The 21,825-nt window shown below is 42.6% G+C and overlaps 2 protein-coding genes across 3 annotated transcripts in view; one reads left to right on the top strand and one right to left on the bottom strand.

The window, feature by feature from the left end:
- The window catches only part of LOC126528386 (UPAR/Ly6 domain-containing protein bou-like), a 31,867-nt gene extending 24,130 nt beyond the window's left edge, over positions 1–7,737 (top strand). The window contains exons 3-4 of one of the 2 annotated variants that reach the window (XR_011890048.1): positions 629–2,906; positions 2,948–7,737. Coding sequence is in view for 1 of the 2 variants with exons in the window: in XM_050176277.3 (XP_050032234.2) it covers positions 629–870 (242 nt within the window). In the remaining variant the exon portion in view is untranslated. Of the gene's footprint in view, positions 1–628 lie in introns of both variants that reach the window. The other variant, XM_050176277.3, reaches the window with a different exon arrangement.
- Oseg1 (intraflagellar transport protein Oseg1) overlaps positions 6,769–21,825 on the bottom strand; it is an 86,340-nt gene continuing 71,283 nt past the window's right edge. Inside the window, exons 24-27 of the mRNA XM_050176276.3 lie at positions 17,950–18,090; positions 13,135–13,211; positions 12,183–12,353; positions 6,769–8,896 (exon numbers count right to left, since the gene is read on the bottom strand). Of these exons, the coding sequence (XP_050032233.2) occupies positions 8,807–8,896; positions 12,183–12,353; positions 13,135–13,211; positions 17,950–18,090 (479 nt within the window). The 3' untranslated portion in view covers positions 6,769–8,806. The remainder of the gene's footprint in view (positions 8,897–12,182; positions 12,354–13,134; positions 13,212–17,949; positions 18,091–21,825) is intronic.

Below are 21,825 nucleotides of genomic sequence, written 5' to 3'. Positions count from 1 at the left end.
TCTCTGATTGGCTCACAACGCCAACATGGTGCAACTCGACAGTGCACAGAATACACGGATGAATTAAATAAACTAGGAGAGAGCATATCATGTCACGCAGCCAGCCTTGGCAAGCGAACTCTCCGCGAAGTCATTCTCCTCGCTTTTTCCCTCGCAGTATAAGCCCAACACGTAACCTCTGAGACAAAGCGTATTAAAGTTAGGTTCCCCGGTAGTTTTTAATCGATACGCACTTGTTAGGCTGCGCTGTGCTTCTAGCCACCAAAGATGCGCTGCCGTAGCTCAGCCTGAAGGGATCGCTAAAAAGTTACCGCGCGCTCTAACGCGATGATCACGTATTGGTCCCATAAGTTATGGCGTCAATCGTGTTGCGCGATTTCCTCTCCCAAATGTTTCTTCCTCCATGCCAGAATAGCACCTGTGTCAATCACACACGCGCCGAAGCAATTAAACTTTGTGCGAAGCAGAATGGCTGGGGAGCCACAAACTAATAAGTTTGAAGCGCGAACGAAGATGGTACCTCAGGAAACACAGACAAACACGGGCCCACAAACTTGCACGTGACCGTACCACGTGTGCGCCCGTTCTAATGCCCGCTGTGTCTTCTCTTTCCTCGGCGCTGCCTCAGTGGACACCAACATCGAGATGGTGATTAGGATCTGCTCCCTGGAGACCATGGACAATTCTTGCGGCGTCTTCCGGTACGGGGACGACATCCTGCGCGGTTGCATCTTGACGTGCAACAACGACGGCTGCAATGCGGCCCCGCCCCCTCTGCGAGGCCATGCCTCCGCGGGGCCGCTGCTGCTCCTCTTCCTATTGGCCACCCTGGCCTCTTCCAGCAAAGTGCCGCTGACGTATCCCCCGTGATGGCCGCGGACTCAGTGAGAGATGCGCACCACTTCCCGCGTAGCCAGCGCTGTGCTCCGGGTGACGCGTCGTGTCTTACATCTGTTGTGTGCCACCTTGTGTCTCACCTAGCATTGTGCAGAATGGCCCGATATGGGAGAGAATGGCCGATTAGCGATTTAGAGCAAGTTCCTAAAGCCTGAACCTTGGGTGACATGTGGAGCTAGTGGAAAGTTTGAGTTCCCGCAGCCAAAAAATTTTGGGTACGCAAACGCACCTTTCAGCTCCCGAAGCACCATGCCCTGCTTGCCATCTTTTCTACACAGTACAAAACCGTGTATACCCGTTTCTTTCTTTTGCATGCTTTTCGCCAGTGGTGTAGCCAGAAATTTATTTCTGGGGGCACCCACTTTATCGGGAACAAGAAAGGGGAGGGAGGGAGAAAGCGCTGGACAGGCACCATAATAATACATAAATTAATCACCGGCTCAGAAGGCAGTGAAGGCACTTTTGTGCTTTCTAAGAAGGTCTGGTTTGTACGAGCGACTTTGACTCAAGTAGTGTCTGTGCATACCCTCTCTCTTCCTCTCCTCCCTTCCCCTTTGAGTAGGGTAGCCAACCGGACTCACGACTGGTTAACATCCCTGCCTTCCTTATATCCCTCTCTCTCTCAGGAAGTGGGGGGTCGGGGCTCGTGCCCGGGGTGCCACCATGACTATACCACTGCCTTTTCATATTCTTTTCTAAACCCAGCGGTCTGCATTCCCAAATTATGGGCACGTACAATCTACGTGATTTGTGAGTGCTTTTTAACCATGCATCGCAACTGGAGCGGGCATGACGGCAAGTGTGATTAAGTGTCGGCTCAGTTTGGTTGTGTGCTCATTTCATAGCGCAAACTTTCCGTAAGGTTAACGAATTTGGGCTCACTTTTACGACTTTCTAGAGGTTTTGCAGGTATGCAGTATGTTAGCTCACGAAGGCCAATCTGAAATTCGTACCTCCCATCATTCCTGTGATAGGTGAATGAATACAACGCCAGTTCTTCCTCTAGTAAATGTGGATTAAACGCTGCAGTTTTGAAGGCAATGTATTTCTCGTCGAGTTGCTGTCACTTCTTTTAACGCGACAGTGTTAAGGGCCCCGTGTCGCAGAAAATCCGGTGTCGGCATCGGCGAAGTTGTCCGTGAGCGAAAATTTCTGTATATATTTAGGTATATTTATGTGCCACACCTTCCTATATGACATGCGGTATATGCGGGGTGGGGTTATGCTGCCACACCATTCTATCAGTAATGTTGCTCATACTTTGTCTTATATTCTTGACAAAGTTATTCCTCGGAACTTTGAGAATGACAGCCCAAAAAGAAATGTCATGAAACAAAACACCAACAGTGCATGCCTTCTATGTTAAATTCTCTCAGAGTTAAATGTTAAAAGTGCGAAACAATAGCAGAAACCTGAAAATGATGCAATTTTTCTTGGCGCAGCTGTGCACTACCTCCGAGATCGGCCCATGCAAGAGGCCGAATTTCCACCAGAAAGTTTGCGTTCGTGCATAGCGTTCGCTGCCAACATTTCCCGGTAAACATTACGATTACACAAGCTGCAGTTGCCTGGAAGCATGAGAAGACATCAAGGATCTTTGAATGCTATCGCATTCCAGTCTTAAAGGGGCCCTGAACCACCCTTCAGGCTTGGTGAAATAACATACTCCGTGGGTAGCATATGCTGCTGTGAACATCTCAGCCAAGTTTTGCTGTCGTACGCGGTGCATGGAAATGCAAGCGGAGTGCGAAGTCATCTTTCTCTCACACGCTCTCTCTTCACCAGAAGCCTGCTCCTCATTCTTTCCTGGACGCTTTTCGTGATAAAGCGGATTCCCATATGCGGCTGCTATTGGTAGCTGCCATCTGCTACGTCGTGTAGATACCGCAGCCTCCGCTAGGTGCTGCCATGAATCCACTGGCTAAGCACACTACAGCTCATTGAGGAGAACGGTGTTTGGCTTAGGTTTAGCACATCGTAGGCACCAAAGCTGGAGTTGTGGCGTCTACGTTAACATCCAAAATGAACAGCGCCCCATGGTGGCATTTAGAAGGGTACGCCCCACTGCGCCGTAGCCTTTGCAGTGCAAGGCATTGAAGAAGGAACCAAGAATTCAGAACCAAGAACCAAGAATTGCCAAGAATTCCGCTTCTGCTGAACACATTGAACTACTTTTTGCGACAAAGTATTTATGAAATAACATATTTTCACTTCAAATGTCCTTCTCCACTTCGATGAAAAGTGGTTCAGGGTCCCTTTAAAGGCAAAGCTTAAGCGTCCTCCAAGTTTCTTTCCGTATTGGCTATGTAGTGTGTTTTTAGTCTGTAGCTCCTTTCGTGGATCACATAACCACCACGGTCACCTGCCCTCAACTCCACTACCTGCTAGCATGTGCTTGATCACATTACTAATGAAGAGGGAGTCAGAAGTCTGATGTTCTTTCCCCTCACGTGACGCGATAGAGTGCCGTGCACAGTGATTCCGCCTTCAGCACGTGGAGGAGCGCAACGTCGCGCTTGTGGGGGGGACATTTCAGTGCATCGGGGGGAGCGGCATGATATACAAGACCCGCGCGTTGCCATGCAGAAGGGATTGCTGACCAAGGTAGACTGAATTATACGGTTCGTACACCCCATTGTCACACCCAACTCACCCAGGGAGACATGTCTTTCGTGGACTTCAGAAAGAGGTTGAATCAGCTTCCATATCTTTCTTTCTTTTTTTTCCCAACGTTACCGTGGCCACGAGGAAAGCCGACGTCTGTAGTGTCATTAGAGAGTTTTAGATTAGGGGGCCCCAAACGCTTGCGTGTCCCTAATCTAAAGCTGTCTATTACTACTACAAATCTTCTGGTGGAAATGTGCAGTTTGTGCTTATGGCTACCAGTAGGTGACACTTGCATATGTTGATTAAGCAGTGCTGCAGAACCACCGCCAGAGCCAGGGTGGAGGCATCGCAACCACCTTGCTCAACATGAATGCATAGATTGCGTGTTGAGCTACACCATAACCTCCTGTTGTTTTTACAATGCCTGCCCAGACGCCTCAAAATGCATGGGAATGACCTGTGTTTTATACGAACTTTTTGTACGAAACTCTGTGGACCCCACCGATGGCCCGGCCTGCTGTGGTGGTCCCACGTCCACACAAATAGAACCCTGTTGTTGTTAGAGCATGGACAACTTTTGCTGTGCACTGTCGCCACTCCTCTGCTTCCGCATCGCATGCGTTAAATACAGTCGATGTGATTCTAAATGCGCCCTCGTAAGATGTAACTTCTGAAAGTGTGGGCGCCCTCTATGTGACCGCTTGTTGTGGCATCACTATAACTAGTCATTAAAATATATACAGGAGGCTATGGCTACAGTCACACGGTCATTATAGGCAAAGTCCAATAAACATTTGCAATGTACTCCCATGCCAAGTGATATCGAAGATTATTCCCTGTTGTGAAGACATCTACTTATCTAGGAAAATACCTTGTTGTTTAAGAATGTTTTTTTTTTACCACGAATGCTTGCCCTGTCAAATTGTAGACAGCATATAATGAGCAAACACAGTGTCTACTTTCAATGACTTGGTGATGCATTTGATTCCTACAAGTGCCATGTAGTGCTTTGAGTTCACTAACAAGTTGCATAATTAAACTGTTAAAAGTGATAATTCTCGTGGTTAGGCACTCGTAGCAGCATTTTATGCCCTCAACTGCACTTCATTTTCCACAACAGTAGGCACAATGTGTGTACGATGACCATGTTAGTCAGTAGGTGAAGCTGTTAACGTGTTGGACATATAACTCGTACCTCATTATAACGAAGTTGAATTCGACATAAGAATATCTTTGTCACATCAAACACTCGTTATAAACATAGTCACATTATACGGTAATTCGTTATATCCGTGATCGTCATATCTGGGTTGGACTTATAAGGAGAAAGAAGGAAAAAAAAAACGGCAGCTCCAGTGGCTAGCTGTGCCTTTTATCTTAATGCTAGATTGCAGTCCTGCAACATGGGATACTCACTACAGCTACTAGCAAGAATGTGAACACGTAGCAACACTATAACCACACTGATGCGTTGAAGATTGTCTTTTGTTTAAGTAGGTATGACGGGAGGGGGGGGGAGGTGAGCTTGGAAGCTTTGGCGCAAGCACCCCTATCTAAATACGTGGGAAAGGAGAAACTGCTTTTCTCGGCAGCCAGTGCACCAAATTTGATGAGGTTTGTTGCATTTAGAAGAATAAGTTGAAATGTAACGACTGTTGGAAGCAGAAAACAAAACTACTAAGTTTACAACTCTAACACACCAATGAAGCATATCACAATTCTGTAAATTGAAACTAATAGTATGTATAAAGGGGACAAGTTTGATATATTATACATGCCTCTTAAGTACACCACTAACGCATGAGTAGCCTTTGTGTAAAACCCTTGTAAACATTGCAACAAATTCACGTAAGCTATAAATCTAATATATCAAATTTGTCCACTTTGGGTGTTCTAGCAGATGCAGTTTACAGAAGCATAATATCTGTTCTTGGTGAACAGTTACAGATTTGTAAACATTGTGCATCTATTTTTTTCACTTACCTATTTGTGGCACTTTTTTGTAATAAGAATTCAGGCATTGAATCAAAATTCCAGTTTCAACAGTACAACTTTCTCTCACAAATGCAACAAGCTTTATTAAAATTGACTGAGCGGTTACCTCAGAAAAGTGTTTCTGCATTTTACATGCATCTGAACAGGCGGGGTGAGAATTCGACCCGAGCTAAAGCTTCCTCTTAAGTAAAACTACGACACTTTCTCGAGGTTAAGGATCTCAACAAAATCTGTATCATAAGTTCTCCTTGGCAGTTTAATACTAACGTGCATCAAACAGCGTGACTGACAGTCATGTAGCTTTTTAGCACTTTAATTTCAAAAACTGGTGTCTGCCCTTCTGACAAACATTTTGTCAAACAGATTATTTCAAATGGTGGGGATATGCTTGCTGTTTGTCACATCAGCACAGGAAAAGCAGCATTAGTGCCAATGTATTTTGCAGATGTCGTTAAACAAAGTGGTCAGAACTCCTATTGCCGTTGAAAAGATCAGGTAACACTTACACAGCTATTACTGTAAGCATTCAAAGCAATCCTTCTGTTCTATTGCATCTGCAGAGAAGTCTTTTACAACACATGAATTTTTAGGGTTTGTCACATCTGAACACTTTGTCCAAAGATATTGTTACTGACACTCTTGTTCTTGGCGCCTGTCATCACCACTGTCATGAGAAGCAGCTTTCTGGGCTGCATGGTTCATCTTCCATATTGATGCCACTTCTTCTTTGCTGTGTAGAATTGTTGCTGCATTTTTATAGAAATTGAGTTTTCTTACAAGTGACAGAGCTTCCCTTTAAGCCTTTTCATGCCATTTTTCTTTAAATTTTAGAAAACTACTGAAAATGTTCCATTTGTTCATTGTGAACAGTGTTCATTTATTGCAATATCGGCACTTCATTTTTAATTTTCTGTTATCTGCTGCTGTCAGCTTTTCATGCTTTTGAGCTGCAGATAGGCATTGCCACACAGTCTATGTGAGGCTATATAAAAATGATAAAATTACTGCCATTTGTCATGGTGTTCAGTAGACGAAATGAAATTCCTCGACGACGGCACGGAAAAGGTTAGCATCACTGATGTGCAATGTAGCAAACTAAAGAATGCATAGTGTGTCCATGTGCAGCTGACCTTACGTATCTGCAAGGGCATGTGCTGCTATACTTGGTGGTATTGCAAACAAATTTCATGCACTTGCTTTTGGTTCCGCACGCACATTTTACAGTCAGGATATGCGAGGACAAAATGACATGCATATGACGTTAGTTTCTTTTTCAGGAAAAGCCACGTTTATTCCAAAAGGCAACATGTGAGGAGGAATGAGGGTTATTACAGTGCCGTTTTACAGAGACTAGAGCTCTAATTAACTTCACATATAATACATTCAAAATTTTCACACAGTAGCACTGAAAGGGTGTGTCGTTGGTGACAACCATAATGCACATTATCTGGGACATGCAAAGTACTCATTATACTTGAAATCAGAAAAAAAGAAAGAGAGAATTGTGTGAATATGAAAGACTCGGGCACACAGCACACCAACTGGCTTGCTCAAGTAGAACGAGAGCGCTGTACATATTGTCTTAACAATTTAACGATTGACAATTTAAAAAAAATTAATAATGAAAGACCCCACGCTTTCTCTTGCTTCATTGTTCCCTTCAGCTGCAATTTTCTGAGCAACTAACTTGTTTCTTAAATCTTGTGATATTTCTACAAGGGTAATGTAATTGTCTAGGTTGATTCAATGCAAACCTTTGCTGTCGCTATCAGTCCTCAAAGGGATGGAAGTTCTGACTGCCCAAGAGCCTTATAGTGTGATGTTCCACTCGTAGTGTCAGACTGTTGTTCACTGTTAGCATGGGACACGGCAAGGTGGACACAGGTTCAACTTGTGTGTGCGCCGCTGTACAGAACACTATTTGTTATACTGACAAGCAACACCGTGCCCTGTTCTATTTTACTTTAACTTCTATGCAGCAGTGTTTATGTAACCACTGTTATAGGTAACAACTGTTTCTTAATGCTGCATTTTGCTATGAAGCTGTTAGTGACTAAGCATTTATGAGGTCTCTGTGAATACCCAGTAAAGTTGTGTGCAATTTTTGCACGTATAGTTGTCAACTGTAGTGTACGCCATGCGCCTATTTTGGCCGTCTCTCTCTTTCTTCTCAGACCTTGTACTGACTCCTGCAAGCTATGTGCCAATCACACGAATAAAAATGGTTTAGGCCACTTGCTGGAACGTCGACTGTATATTTAACAAAAGCCGTTGAGACAATACAGGACAGTACACAGCAGTCAAGTTTACTGTGCAAGTGTGCAAGCATCAATTTCTGACAGCATGGGTACAAATGTGACAGCTGTGGAATGCACAAGACTGTGGGTCATCAAGCCGAGGCAGGCGAGAATGTTTTTAAGTGATTTTCGTCGTTCCTCCTAGGAGGTTAGTTCACCAGAACATTTTGCATTTGCCCCATCATAAAAGAAATGTCAGGCACTCGGAAATAAAATGTTACGTAGTTTAACACTATTAACAAAGATAAGTAAGATATCTTTGCTGTTGCAGTTACCATAAATAAATAAATAAATAAATAAATAAATAAATAAATAAATAGATAAATATCATCTTAGGACACACATTTAGCAGATCACTAACTTTGTTAGTAGGAGGAGATAAATGCAAAAATTATTGCACTCAAGAAGAACTGCACTGTTAAATTCTACATTTTCAGCTGCTTTAAGGCTCAAGATTTTTGTGCAAATCGAGTACACAAGTCCAGTTTTAAACTGCAACGGTTTAAAATAGTGCCCGGGTGTGGGAGTGCCTTGCGCCTTGACTCTTTGGTTCTACCGGTGCATAGCTAGACAGTTTGGCAGCAAACATGGTGCCAACCAGTCATCGCATCCAAATGTGAAAAGACCTGCAGTTGCCAGCAGCAAAGAAGGCAACAAAAGTTTCCGTTAATAGATTATTTGATAAAATCGATCGATTGGCTGAGCACGCAACTGATTGCATGTTTTAGCACCCCAAGGTGACAGGTACTACAATAGACATCATAGGCTCCGGATTGATTTGCATGAGCCGGGCTTCTTCAATTGTGCATCTACAGCTATATGCAGAAGCAGTTTTGGATCCTGCCACCATCACAATGTGGTCACGCTGACTGAGAATAGAAACCATGACCTTGGGCTCAGCAGCAAGATGCCATGAACGCTGAGCCACCACATGAACTTGACTGGTCCTGGTCCACTGGTCCTGGTCCACTAGACCAGCCCAGTAGCAACAGTGCTCCTATTCAAACTTTTTAGGCACCGCCATCCTCGAGTTTCGTTCTGCAGAATGGGCAGGCATTGGTCTGGAGGGTGTGCATCTCGAAGTCATCACCGTGAAACACCTGCAATAGCAAAGATGTTTGAATAAGCTTCAGAACTGAATGCCCCTTACTCAATGCCCGACAAGGGCCGTAAGGTGTTTTCTAAATAAAAAATGAAAAACAATTATAGATTTTCTTTGTTTTTCACTGAGCTGCGCTTTCGTAGCAAGACCAAAGCACCAAAAGCGCTGCGCCAAAACGCCAACACTAAGTCGGGCAGATGCACAGTTTGACACCACGGTACAGCAATGGCACGAGGACGAAGGTGACGCATGATACTTGTCAAGAAAAGAATGGTGGTGGTAGGCACAAAGAAGTATGACACCACACGTAAATACATTTAAGGAATCTATACCTCTTGTATAACAATGGCACATACCCATAGTGGAGGATTAGCCAACAATACAAGCCAACTTACATTGTTCTTACCCCTGTTAACAGACCTGTTTAGAATAATAATAGTGTGACATTCTAGTCGCGACCGCTAGAAAACGTAAAAGAAATTAAATTTTTAGGTGTTCGGTTTCACGAAAACCTTCATTGGTCTTGTCATGTTCACTATATTAAATGCAATATTGCACAGTGTATTGGTATGCTTAATAAGTTTCGCTTAATGTTGCCTCATTATTTACGTCAACTGTATTTTAATACTGTTCACTTGCGACTACACTACTGCCTGCTTGTCTGGGGCACCACTACTAGCCCTAACATGGAAAGCCTCCATCAATTATAGGAAAAAAGTGTGTGCTTTATTGAAAACCTACCACAACGTGAACCAACATCAGTATATTTTAGGCAGAATTGAACCTTGGACATTGAATCACTATATAAACTGCAATTATCAGAGATTGCATTTACAGATATCAATATTGATCCACAACTCTTCTTTTTGAGGTATACCAAACATGAACCTTATTACAAATTTAGGAGAACTAATTTCACCAAGTTTAAATGTAGGACAAACTACGGAACACAGCTATTATGTTGGCAAATTCCTAATCTGTTAAACCTTTGTCCTGATCTGATGGATACCATGGAAACCTGTTCCTCTTTGCCTGCTTTCCGAAAACAGGCAAAGAGATTTTTCTTGAATCGTGTATAAGCCAGTTAGGATTTCTTCCTTTGTTTTTTTGTCAAGTGAACGTGTTTGTCAAGTGAAAATTGTTTATTGTGTTAAGGAGATCCAGTTAGAATTTCTTGCTTTGTTTTTTATCAGTGAACATGTTTATGGTTATTATAAATTTTAACTGTACTAATTTGAATGTACAGTGTACTTTTCATATGTATATTGCCGTATGTGAATTGTTGTAGTCTTCCTGTATACTTCGCCACTCATTATGTCGAAACTGTGCCTGCATGAATGCAGGGTGACTAGGGCGTCGTTAGGTGACCACAAGTGTCACCTTTAGCCCTCTTCACCAGGACAATTGTATGTTGTCTAAATTTCAATAAAGTGAAAGTCAAAGTCGAATGGGTTCATACTCAGTGGTCCAAAAATTGTAGGCCAAATATAAAAAATGTGAGATATACAAATATGTTCAATATCATGTGCTATTTCATTAACATGAGATAAGGTACGTATCAATCGACATTCTATTGTGAAGTTGTATCTGGAGATCTAGTGTTTCATCATAAAGAACTGACTGGCAACATTTTGTTGGTAGGCACACTGGACTAACATGGCTAATATAATATAATAATATAATAACTGGCGCTTTCATTTGGTGCACATACAATACTGATACGGTAGACTTCTGTTGATTTTACTCTAGTAAATTTGATATTTTTCAGTTAATTCAATCTCGACCGAAGGTACCGGCCATCATCCATACATTTCATGGGCCCAAACCTCCATTATTTCGATCTCAAAATTGGCCTTCGCCTGATAATTCGCACTTTATTGATCAGCTTCGCTGCAACACAGCCATGTTAGTCGGTGAAGCACACCAAGAATTGGGAGGGTCCACTGTTAAGGGTCATGGTATGCGCTGCTTAACTATACACGCGTGCACGCGCTGTCTTCAGTCATAGTGCGAGCACATAGACGCTAAATAAGCATACTGGTAGCCATTCAGAGCTCTTTCTGACGCCTCTGTAGCGATGTTGCGCCTTCATTTCGCCAACCACGCGTGTCGCGTATACGAGACCAGTAACGGGGCCTAGAAAGCGTTCTTTAATTACATGTGCGTGCGCGCAATATGCACCAAGAAGCGGAGAAAAACCATCTGTGTTTAGGGAAGGCTAGCGAAAAGGAAGGCGGTAAGATGAAAAACTCCGAAAGTCGAGACGTTATTTAGGGCCAAGAATAAAGCAGGAGTCTATCTATAACTCTGAAGGATCGCCAGTAAACTTTTTAGGTGTTTTGGTGCTCATACTGTGACTGGAGACGGCGCATGTGTGTGTCTAAATTAAGGAATACGTGCTATGTCCTGTAACAGTGGCACCCTTCCTCACTTTGTATTCTTCACCGCATAACACGGCTGTATCGTGGCGAAGCTAACTTTAGAGGCAAATACTACCTCTAAAGGCGTATTTTTTTATTTTTAAATACTGCCTCTTCGGCATTTTTACAGCGAAGCTGTTAGCCTCTCGTTGGTCGATATTTTTCGTGCCCACGTGCGCGCCCTTTGCTCGTACAAAAATGCGGGCCGATCCTGGAGACAATGAGAAGCACGCTTTGTGCTAGTTGTCCAAGAGGCATAACATGACGTCATCAGGTGACATCAGCACTTGACGAAAACGTCATTGCGTGATGGCAATTTTGATGCGATGAAGTCATCAGATTAAGTCATCAGGCAATATGGCCACCGACCATGGCGTTATTACGCAACGTTTGTCGTGATGATGTCATCGCGCACTTTTCACTGTGATTGCACCATTCGATGTTAGATGTGATTACATAATCGCGTTTCGTCGTCGCGTCAAACGTGCCGTCGCCACTTGGTCCCGTGGGTTTGGTACTATCGGATGTTAATGCCGGAATTTTTTGCTTCATGGGCCATATAATGATATTGTATTTATAAAAAATACCATCTAAGCAGTTGTAGTGGTGGTTCTCCACAGCTTCACTGGACATCCACTTTCGCAGGGCCGGGATGGCACCTTTTTCCTGTCTTTTGTTTAGTTCGACCCGCCGGATAATTTGACCAGTTACGTCGGTCCCATCAGGGTCGAATTAATGGAATTCTGACTGCACATCCACAAATATAATTATATTTGGCAAGACACCAATCCAACAGCAGCCATGCTAAACCATGGGGAGTTAGTCAAAGGCAAAGACATTTGCTTAAAAACAACGGCTTTTCACCTTGGCACAACTCGGACACGACACGACGACGACGTCTGGAACAACATTCCGGTAGAAGCGGCAGCGCAGAGGTGTGGGCTGTTGGCAGACAACCACATCACGGGGTCCCAGCGTGGCCAGTGATTCACGATCCAGAATTACCGGCAGGCCACCTGCCCCTTCATCTGGTTCCTAGGAGAAAAGCCACGCACAACACACATGAATGTAGACAGTACTAGGCCAGTATTTCTGGATGATCATTTTCATGTTATTTTGCATGACTCGGCACTGGATGTTTCAGCCATACACTGACAATATTGCCTTTGAACTCACACGAATATAATACACAAGAAGTTTTTGGTGGCTTAAAACCCACACGTGCATGCGTGCACATATCCACACACATGCACACACACACACAAGCACCCACATGAATTTGTTAGTTAAAACCATATAAAGCCAACAGATAATCAAGCGAAGGAAAGTATAGGGGAATTAATGTGTTTTCTAAATATTATGTACTTGATGTTTTAAGGTAAATGGACATGAAAGTGGAAGAAAAAACTACTTGCTGCCCATGGGAGCTGAAACCACATCTTCCAGTTGTTTTTTCGTCCACTTCCATTTTCCCTCTACCTTATCATTTCTGCAGTTAAAATTAAAACAAAACATGGTTTCCCCTATGCTTTCCTCGGCTTCATATATATATATATATATATATATACACATACATACATACATACACACACACACACACACACACACACACATATGTGTTTTGTAGCACATACATGCCAACTTCTGTTTGCAGCGTGGTGTTGAGGAGTATTACGCGAGGTGCTTTTGTGATTTTGTTCCAACATCAAGCTAGAAACAACCTTCTAGAGCTTGTTAATAACAGGGGGCTTGCAGGCTTGCAGCTGCAATTTCCCACTAGTATACAAGCAGGCTTCACTATGCACGCAGAGCTCACCTCTAAGTTTGAAAGCTGGAAAGCGAAAGGGTCTTCATCCGCAGCATCACTGTGGTTTATCTGTAGCGTCTCAAATCCTGTTTGGAAAATGGTAAAGGGACACATTGGAAAAGGATGCAAAAGGATGGACAGTTGGGCTAGTTCGTACAGTAACATATTCTTTGTTTGTAGCACGGAGTGACACAGACAAAGACTAGAAGAAGACAGGACAAGCTCGTACATACCACTGTGGCTACCGTATTTACTTGCATAATGATAGCACTTGCGTAATGATCACGCCCCTGAATTTTGCTGTCAAATTTAGATTTTTTTTTTTCCCGTGTAATGATCGCACCCCGAACTTGTCGCAGCGATATGTTGTGTGGCAAGTCTAGCTAATGATGACCGCGCGTACCACCTATAGAATGTTGTCAAATGCTATGCGAACGACTCTTGAAGACATACCAAGCAGTCTGCATGCACTAAACATTCTTAAGCAGATGCCCAATTTCATTCTTTTCATAACTTTTCGCACTCCCATGAAAAAAAAAGCTACAACCAAGCTTGCCTTGCCTTTATTACTTGTAGGCTTCTAACGGTTCTGGCCAACAACAACGAAAAAGGCGCCTTTCAATTCTTCTCATCTGCACTTGTGAGCATGCAACAAATCGCGAGCGGCAAATATAGTGGCCACGTTTACACTCATACGTTAGAAGTGTACCCTATTCACACGCCGACGCTTGTAACACAGCTAAGATATTTGCCCACCCTTGGCGGAAACGTGCCATATTAGGATTGTAGTGAAGACAAATGCTGCAGTTTCCACAGCATGCCCGCCATGTGTTTCTATGTCACTGGCAGCTACGCACGCCCATCTCTGTTTCTGTCCTCTTAAAGTGGACATGGCTACGGTATTATCGCAAACTTGCAGATATTAACGATATTATTAATTACTGATATGAAAGAAACTGTTTCAATGTGCGTAATGTACTCACGAGAAGAACAAAAATAGCATTTGGTGCGTTCGGCCTGCTCCGCCGGCTGCCATATTTGTTTTGGTGTCCCACACCGTTACAGCAGCAGCCGCCTGCTTGTTGACCTGTTGTCATCCCGCAGCAAACGTGGGATGAAAAAAAATTTTTTTTCGCGGGAAATTTAGCCTGTGTAATGATTGCACGCCTGAATTCGCGTCAATTTTTTTTTTATGAGGAAGTGCAATCATTATGCGAGTAAATATGGTAGTTTGATGAAAGGCTGAGCTTTTAATGTGTTTCATGTTCTTGGTTTGTGGTGCAAAGTGACACAGACAAAGACTAGATGATGACAGGACAAGCTCGTAAATACCATTGTGGCTAGTTTGATGAAAGGCTGAGCTTTGAATGTGTTTCATATTCTTCGTTCGTTGGGCAAAGTGGCACAGACGAAGACTAGAAGAAGACAGGATGAGCTCGTAAACACCACTGTGAATATTAAACACATTCGAAGCTCGGCCTTTCATCAAACTGGCCACAATGGCATTTATGTCAGCACCTGATTATGTCAGCAGCCATTTCTACTGCTCAACTATCTTACAATCACTAGACACAACAAAAGGAGAGCCAATCCATTTTCAGGCATGTAGTAACATATACGTTGAATGTGTTGCGATAAGCGCTACAGTGTGCACTGAAAGCATTGGCCCAGTACGCATATTACGATTGGTACTTTACTACAATACTAGAGACGTACATATAAATAAAGAAAATTATGCTTCTAGTTGAGCACTGCGTTCAACCAAAATGGTAGAATTCGTGCTGCACACAACCGTGTTCAATTTATTTGCTGGTGCAAAGATGTTAGTAGACACTAGCAGACACAAGTACTAGTATCTAATACTAGTACTACTACTCTACTAGTAAGATAGTAGTAGATGACGGTATTCCTGGCCATTTTTTTCTTTCTTCCCCAGTAAGAGTCATGCAGTACAAGCATGTTTTGAATGAATTATAGTTGAGTAGATTGCCACAAGAGCTCTCCAGAAGTGGCGTCAATCCCACCTGTGGCTGTTATGTCATAGTAGCATGAAGGAATTATAACAGTTGTGAAATTTGGTGATAAAAAAGCACAACCGAGCTGTCATGAAGGCTGTGACTGCCTTCATACAACGAATTGTGACTATGCTGAGATATTTCTGTGGTCTGCATCTGTGTTCAGTTTGCAACACAATAATATTACCAGATAATCTATACCCTGGTTGCCCTGTGAGGGTGTTAATGCCATCGTGTGGAACAGTTAGTACAAGGTGGCTACTTCAATGTGACGTTGCCAACGTTTTTAACAAGTAATCCAAAAAAATTTTGGTATAGTGTCAATAAACGAGACCAGTCACTTATATCTCTAGTTGACCCTCAGTCAAACCCTATTTCAAGCACTGATGTCGCTGAGATCCTTAACGAGACCTTTAGTGCAGCTTTTTCAAGTACTGTAACTGACATTACTAATGTTAGAGACTATGCATGTAACATGAGCTTTCCAATGGACCCTGTCAGGTTTAGTTTTGACGGAATTATCAACATAATTAACAAATTGAAAATCTCCTCTTCTTGTGGGCCTGATAACATTAACACCAAAATCCTGAAAAATACTAAAGTGTACTCCGCAATTTTTTTACTGAAGATATGTGAGCAATCGCTTGAAACAGGAGACATACCGAACGAATGGAAAGTGGCTAAAGTGATTCCACTCCATAAATCTGGCAACAGGCATTCACCTTTCAATTATCGTCCCATATCATTAACTTCCATTTCATGTAAAATTATGGAGCATATAATCTTTTCTCAGTTATCTGATTTTCTTGAATCATTTTCGTTTTTCACGCCTACACAACATGGTTTCAGGAGGCAGTTTTCCTGTGAAACACAGTTATTATCTTTCAGCAACGAGATTTATTCCATTCTTGATGAAGGTTCAGAGGTCGACGTCATCTTCTTAGATTTTTGCAGGGCTTTCGATAAGGTATCCCATAGTCTACTGTTGTATAAACTTGCTCATCTTCATATCGACCCGAATGTTCTAGCATGGATTCGTTGTTTTTTATCTAATCGCTCGCAGTTTGTCCACGTTAATGGTCTTCAATCATCTTCAATGCCGGTTAAGTCTGGGGTACCACAAGGATCGGTACTCGGACCCTTGTTATTCCTTGTGTACATTAATGATCTGCCTAACAATATAAAATCTTCTATCAAACTCTTTGCAGATGATTGCATACTATACCGTGAAATTAAAAACACTAATGATGTCCACTTATTGCAAGCAGATCTTACCTGCATTACTGACTGGTGTAATAAATGGAAAATGGTTTTAAACACATCAAAATGCAAATCCATGCGCTTTTCACGTCAAGGCGTCTCGTCACCAGCCTCTTATAGCATCAACAATGTTTCGTTAGCCCCGGTTACCTCGTATAAATACCTCGGTGTACATCTGACATCAAATTTATCCTGGAATCAACATATCTCCTACATTACTGGAAACGCGAACCGCATGCTCGGTTACATAAAAAGAAACTTTTCTAATGCGCCCATTTCAGTCAAACTCCTTCTTTATAAAACCCTGGTTCGTTCAAAGCTTGAATACGCCGCGTCGATATGGGACCCTCAAGCTAAGTCACTTATATCTGTGTTGGAAGCTGTTCAGAACCGTGCCGCTCGTTTTATCCTCCACAACTATGACCGCACATCAAGTGTCACACTAATGAAAAACACTTTGTCACTACCATTACTTTCATTACGCAGGAAAATTTCACGACTCTGTCTATTTTTTAAGATCTACAATCTGAATCCTGTTTTGAAAAACGCTTTGCTCCTTTCACCCGCCTATGTTTCATCGCGCATTGACCATCCACGCAAAGTGGGCGTTCCACTTTGTCACACTACCGCTCGCTTAACTTCTTTCATTCCAACTACGTCATCGGAGTGGAATCACTTGCCAGCAGATGTGGCACTCGCCGACGATCTCGAGCATTTTAAGAATAAGTTAAGTGTCTACATTTCTTCTTCATGACATGCGTGCCTTTCGTTTTGTGGTCCCTGACGAACTCTGTGTTGCTGATTTCTAGTTTGCGTTGTTAGTTCTTGTTTTCTTTTCTCGTGTTTTTTTGTTTTCCATGGATGTGCACAATTGCTGAGATTTGTAAACATCAGTGCAGTGAGCTATGTAATGCTATGTATGCAATGCTATGCTATAATGCAATGATATGTAATGCTGTGACCCATGAATGTATTTACATTTCTTGTTATTTGTTATTGTACGTCTTGTTCCACTTCCCTCAATAATGCCCCCAGGGCCATGAGGGTATCTGAAATAAATAAATAAATAAAATAAAAGTTGAGAAATAGCCACATGAAGAGCCCAGTGTTTTAGAGAGTGCAATACGTTAATAGGTTGAACCTGCCAAAATGGCTTAGCGATGCTTGCAAAAGACGTAAAACAAACTTGTAGAATAACCACCTTGTATTGCACAGCCTCACAAAAAAGCTTAAAGAAGAATGTGAGGTAAAACTTCAACAAAGAAGAAAAAAGAAGCACACGCACAAGCCCTTGAGAAAGAGTGCCGACATTTTTGCGGGAACTTAGAGTTCACATGTTCTTTCTTGCTATGATGGCATTTCTGAGAAGCCAAATCATTCATGCAGATAACTTTACTAGCCCTTCTGAATTGCACTGGGACATTAAACCATGCCGACTGACCCAATGAGACTACCTGAAAATGCATCTTTTTAAGGGCAGGAAAGAGCTTGTTAACAATTTGTCGCTTATGCCAGTTCAACTTGCAAAGTGTACATCACTCTTGCGTACCATTGATGATCTGGCGGCTTGGTGACTCTGGCCGGCTTTTCTTCTGTTCTTTTGTCACCCTGGCCTTGCCTTCAAGAATCTCCAGTGCTTCGGTGTCTGTGATACCCTCGGCCAGTTTGAATTCTACCAAGGGAAGGACCTCTGTCCGCGGGGCAGGTAAGGGCGGGCATACACAATAAATGATCAGAAAATGCCCAGCAGGGTTGGTAAGCATCACTACAACACTCATTTGATTCAAGAGGGCTGCTTCTGGGGCGTGTTGGTACGAATCCATGATCAAGAACAAAACAGCGAAAAAAACATGGGAACATAGAAAAGAAGTGGACAACGCAGGTGATGAACTCGCACCAAAGATTTATTCTGGAAGCAGTCAACGTATGTACACTCATGCTATCTCACATAAAAAACTAGCTTGAACAACGCATGTCTGCAGCAAAGACATTCAGTGTGACAAGCACTCTAAAAACATCTTTGCAGTAGGCATGTACGGGTCCAGTTTGTAACATCCGACATCACGAGTATATATATATATGTCGGCTGTTTCCAGATTAAACCTCTTCCTGCAAGTTCACCGTCTGTGCTATCCACTTCTTTCTCATGTCCCTGTGTTCTTTGCACGGTATTGCTCTTAAGCATACGTTCATCAGCTTTAGATTTATTAGCTTTACCTGAATGCCACACCCACAAGCAGCTACATTTAGCAACTTGGTTATTGCATTGAGTATTGTTCATAGATCCTCAATGCAATAACTGTAACTTGATACAAGCATCAGGACATGCTTCATTGGAGTGCCCAGCTAACAGATCTGAAAGAACAAGATATCCTGAACTCAATTTCCCAAGAACCATTAACACTGGGAACCATATAGTGCTCCATGATGTGCCCTTCAGGAAATAAAAAAAAAAATAAAGCTTCACATTCAGCATTCTCATTATTTTTGAACAATGGGCTTCATTGACAAGCTTCTCATTATTTTTGGACAATGGGCTTCACTGACAAGCTTCAGAAGGCGTTTATATGCGCCACCTTTTGTTACTGTTTCTACCTTTCCTCTTTTTACTTATTATACTTCATACCTGTTAAAACACATGCCTGGTTGTGTTCTGTGTCATATTGTTCCACACAAGTGCATCGCATTGGGTTTTTCATTTAAACCCTCTTGTACTTCCCATGCAGTCTTTGTATACTCCATGCATGGTTGATACAAAACATCGAATGTTTGTACACTCCTATTTGATACTGTCTGATACCTCTGGCAGGTCCTGCCCCTTGCTATTTAATCCACTGTAAGTTCTGCAGTACAATACAAGGTTGGGTAAAACGGCATTAAATTACACAGTGCAGCAGACAAATTAGTGCCAACAAAACAAACCAACTTGTGATGACTGAGAATGGCGAAGCATGTAAGTACGGTAGAACCTCGTTAATACATTTTGAAAAAATGTGCAAGAAAAAAACATACGATTTAAAGTCACTATAAATTTTACAGACTCAACTGTACTAGACATCTGCATAATGTGAAGCATTGCGCAAATATTTGCAGCACAAGATGACATGTGTTGTCGTTTTGGCTGATTCGGTGAGTTTACAATCGTGCTCCTCAAATTCCGCCAAAGTCAGCAGCTTCTTTGGTCAGTGCATATTCGTGGGAAGTTTTTACATGCCTACTCGGCGAGAGTTGTGGCACGAGACGCCAATGCACATCAAACTGGTCAGGCTGGAGCAGCAAAAGGCATGCTGTGTTGTTTTTCTGTTCTGCAGTGTTTTAAGATGGTAAAGGGAAACCAAAACAAAATCGAGCAGATGGGCAACAGCAGAATACGACCTTGCTAAAGTGAAACGTGACGCTCACTTCGCACTGCCTGCAGCAGGGATCGAACGATGGTGCCTTCAGGTTATTGCCTATCAAAAGCGTGCAGTACACTTCCAATAGCACTACACCACAGGTGCTGTGAAATATATAAATGAAGATTTTAGTTTTGTTTAATTATAGGGTTCCATGTGCCAAAACCAAGACCTGATTATGAGGCACATCATAGTGGAAGACTCCAGATTAATTTTGACCGCCCGGGGCTTTTTAACGTGCACCTAAATCTAAGTGCACAGGTGTTTTTGCATCTTGCCCCCATTGAAATGCGGCCGCCGTGCCTGGGATTTGATCCTTCGACATCAAGCTTAGCAGTGTAACACCAAAGCCACTAAGCAACCATGGCGGGTATAAATGAATGAATATGCTTATCGTGATAGGGTTACCAGCGATGGCTGTGAGTGCAGCCTGCGACAACCCACAAAGAGATTTGTTGGTGCATGCCAGCATTTTCATGTGACACGAGTGGGCAAGTATTGCAGGGAAGCTGCTGCAGCAGGAAGTCCTTGCTAATGCACGCCTCACAACTTTTTCTTTTTTTGTTCACATGGGATCTAGTGGCCGGAAAGTGTATCATATGAACACAGTTTGGCAATGTACCGAACATTGTTGCCAAAAGATCATGTTTGCCGGGAACATATTAGCCAGCAGAAAAAGAAGCATAACTATATTGGGTATTTTTTTGTGTTCTCAGTCACAGACTCATACGAAGTAGGATTGTATCAACAAAGTTCTACTCTAGTTGGAGCTCAATTAACTTCAGAAATTCGAAGTGTTATAGCGCTGGGCATAGGTGCTCGCAAAGGTGGGGGTGATGGAGCAATGGCTACTCAGATCTCGCTAAGCAGGGCCCAGATTTCACTCACAGTGTGTAGCCATTTGTAAATCTAACAGATTATACTAAAATACTGGTAACCTGGAAATATTTCCTGTGTCTTGTGGGCAGAGTTAATGGAGCCAAAAAAGTTAATGGGGTCAAATAGCATGCAAAACTTCATTATAATTCAAGTATTCTTCAATGACCCCATTTTACATGTTTAGCTAATCTGTAGCGCACTAGTATTAAACTAGTGCAGGAGATAACTGGTTGCCTATTAGACTAACAGCATTATTCCTAAGCAAAGGGAAATGCAGTCAAGGTTGAAGGATTGGGCAGTGCAATGGTATTAAAAGATTTGCAGGCATAGGGTATCAGCTGCTTCAAAGCATGGGTAATTGGAGATCGATGGAAGAAACTTTTGTCCTGCAGTGGACATCACATAAGCTTACGAAGATGACGGGTATGGAGCTAACAAAAGCTTGTGTCAAGTTAGCACCCTCTCACCCCCAGCGCACACCTACACTGCTGAGTGTGCTGCGTACTAACAAAGACAAAACACACAACCAGTGCAGTGGTATACCTGCCATCCTATAAACTTGGAAATAAGTGAAAATACCCAGGACACGACAACAGGGTCAGGGGTATAGCACACCATTTTTTTATAGTTTGCCCCGAGCCTCAGCACGTTCAACTTTAGTTGATGCATACATATGAAATATTAAAAATAATTTACCTTTAGACGCAACACACAAGCTGCAGCAAACTTGGGAAAAGCAGAGACTGACAACACATTGTTTTTATTAGATTGCAGTGACTTTTCCAGCAACTTGCTGTTGCCAATTTTGCTTGCTCTGGGAATTTCTCTAAATAAGCTTACTCGAAGCAGGTGCTCCTCTGATATTCTTTCAGAACTGAGGGTACGGTCGGAGATAGAAAAGTGAAACTCGGCTGGCATTCAGTGTTATTCTGATGAAGTGACAGGATTCCCTGCGTCATCGTTGTGATCCTGTGTAATCTTGGCAATCCATCCGCACCCTGGCGCTTTCCAAATTGTGCCCACTACACGTTGCATCTTGGTTCCTTCAATATGTCCAACAAAGGTTTATTAGTTTGCAAGTAAACTAAAAACTGATGTTTCATAAACATTCGTGCAGCATTTGTAAAATCGTACAATGAACCCAAATTCGC

Source organism: Dermacentor andersoni, chromosome 9, assembly GCF_023375885.2.
Source record: "Dermacentor andersoni chromosome 9, qqDerAnde1_hic_scaffold, whole genome shotgun sequence".
NCBI classification, from domain to species: Eukaryota; Metazoa; Arthropoda; class Arachnida; order Ixodida; family Ixodidae; genus Dermacentor; species Dermacentor andersoni.
The sequence above is the reverse complement of the archived record's forward strand: the minus strand, read 5'-3'. Positions and strand labels throughout refer to the sequence as shown.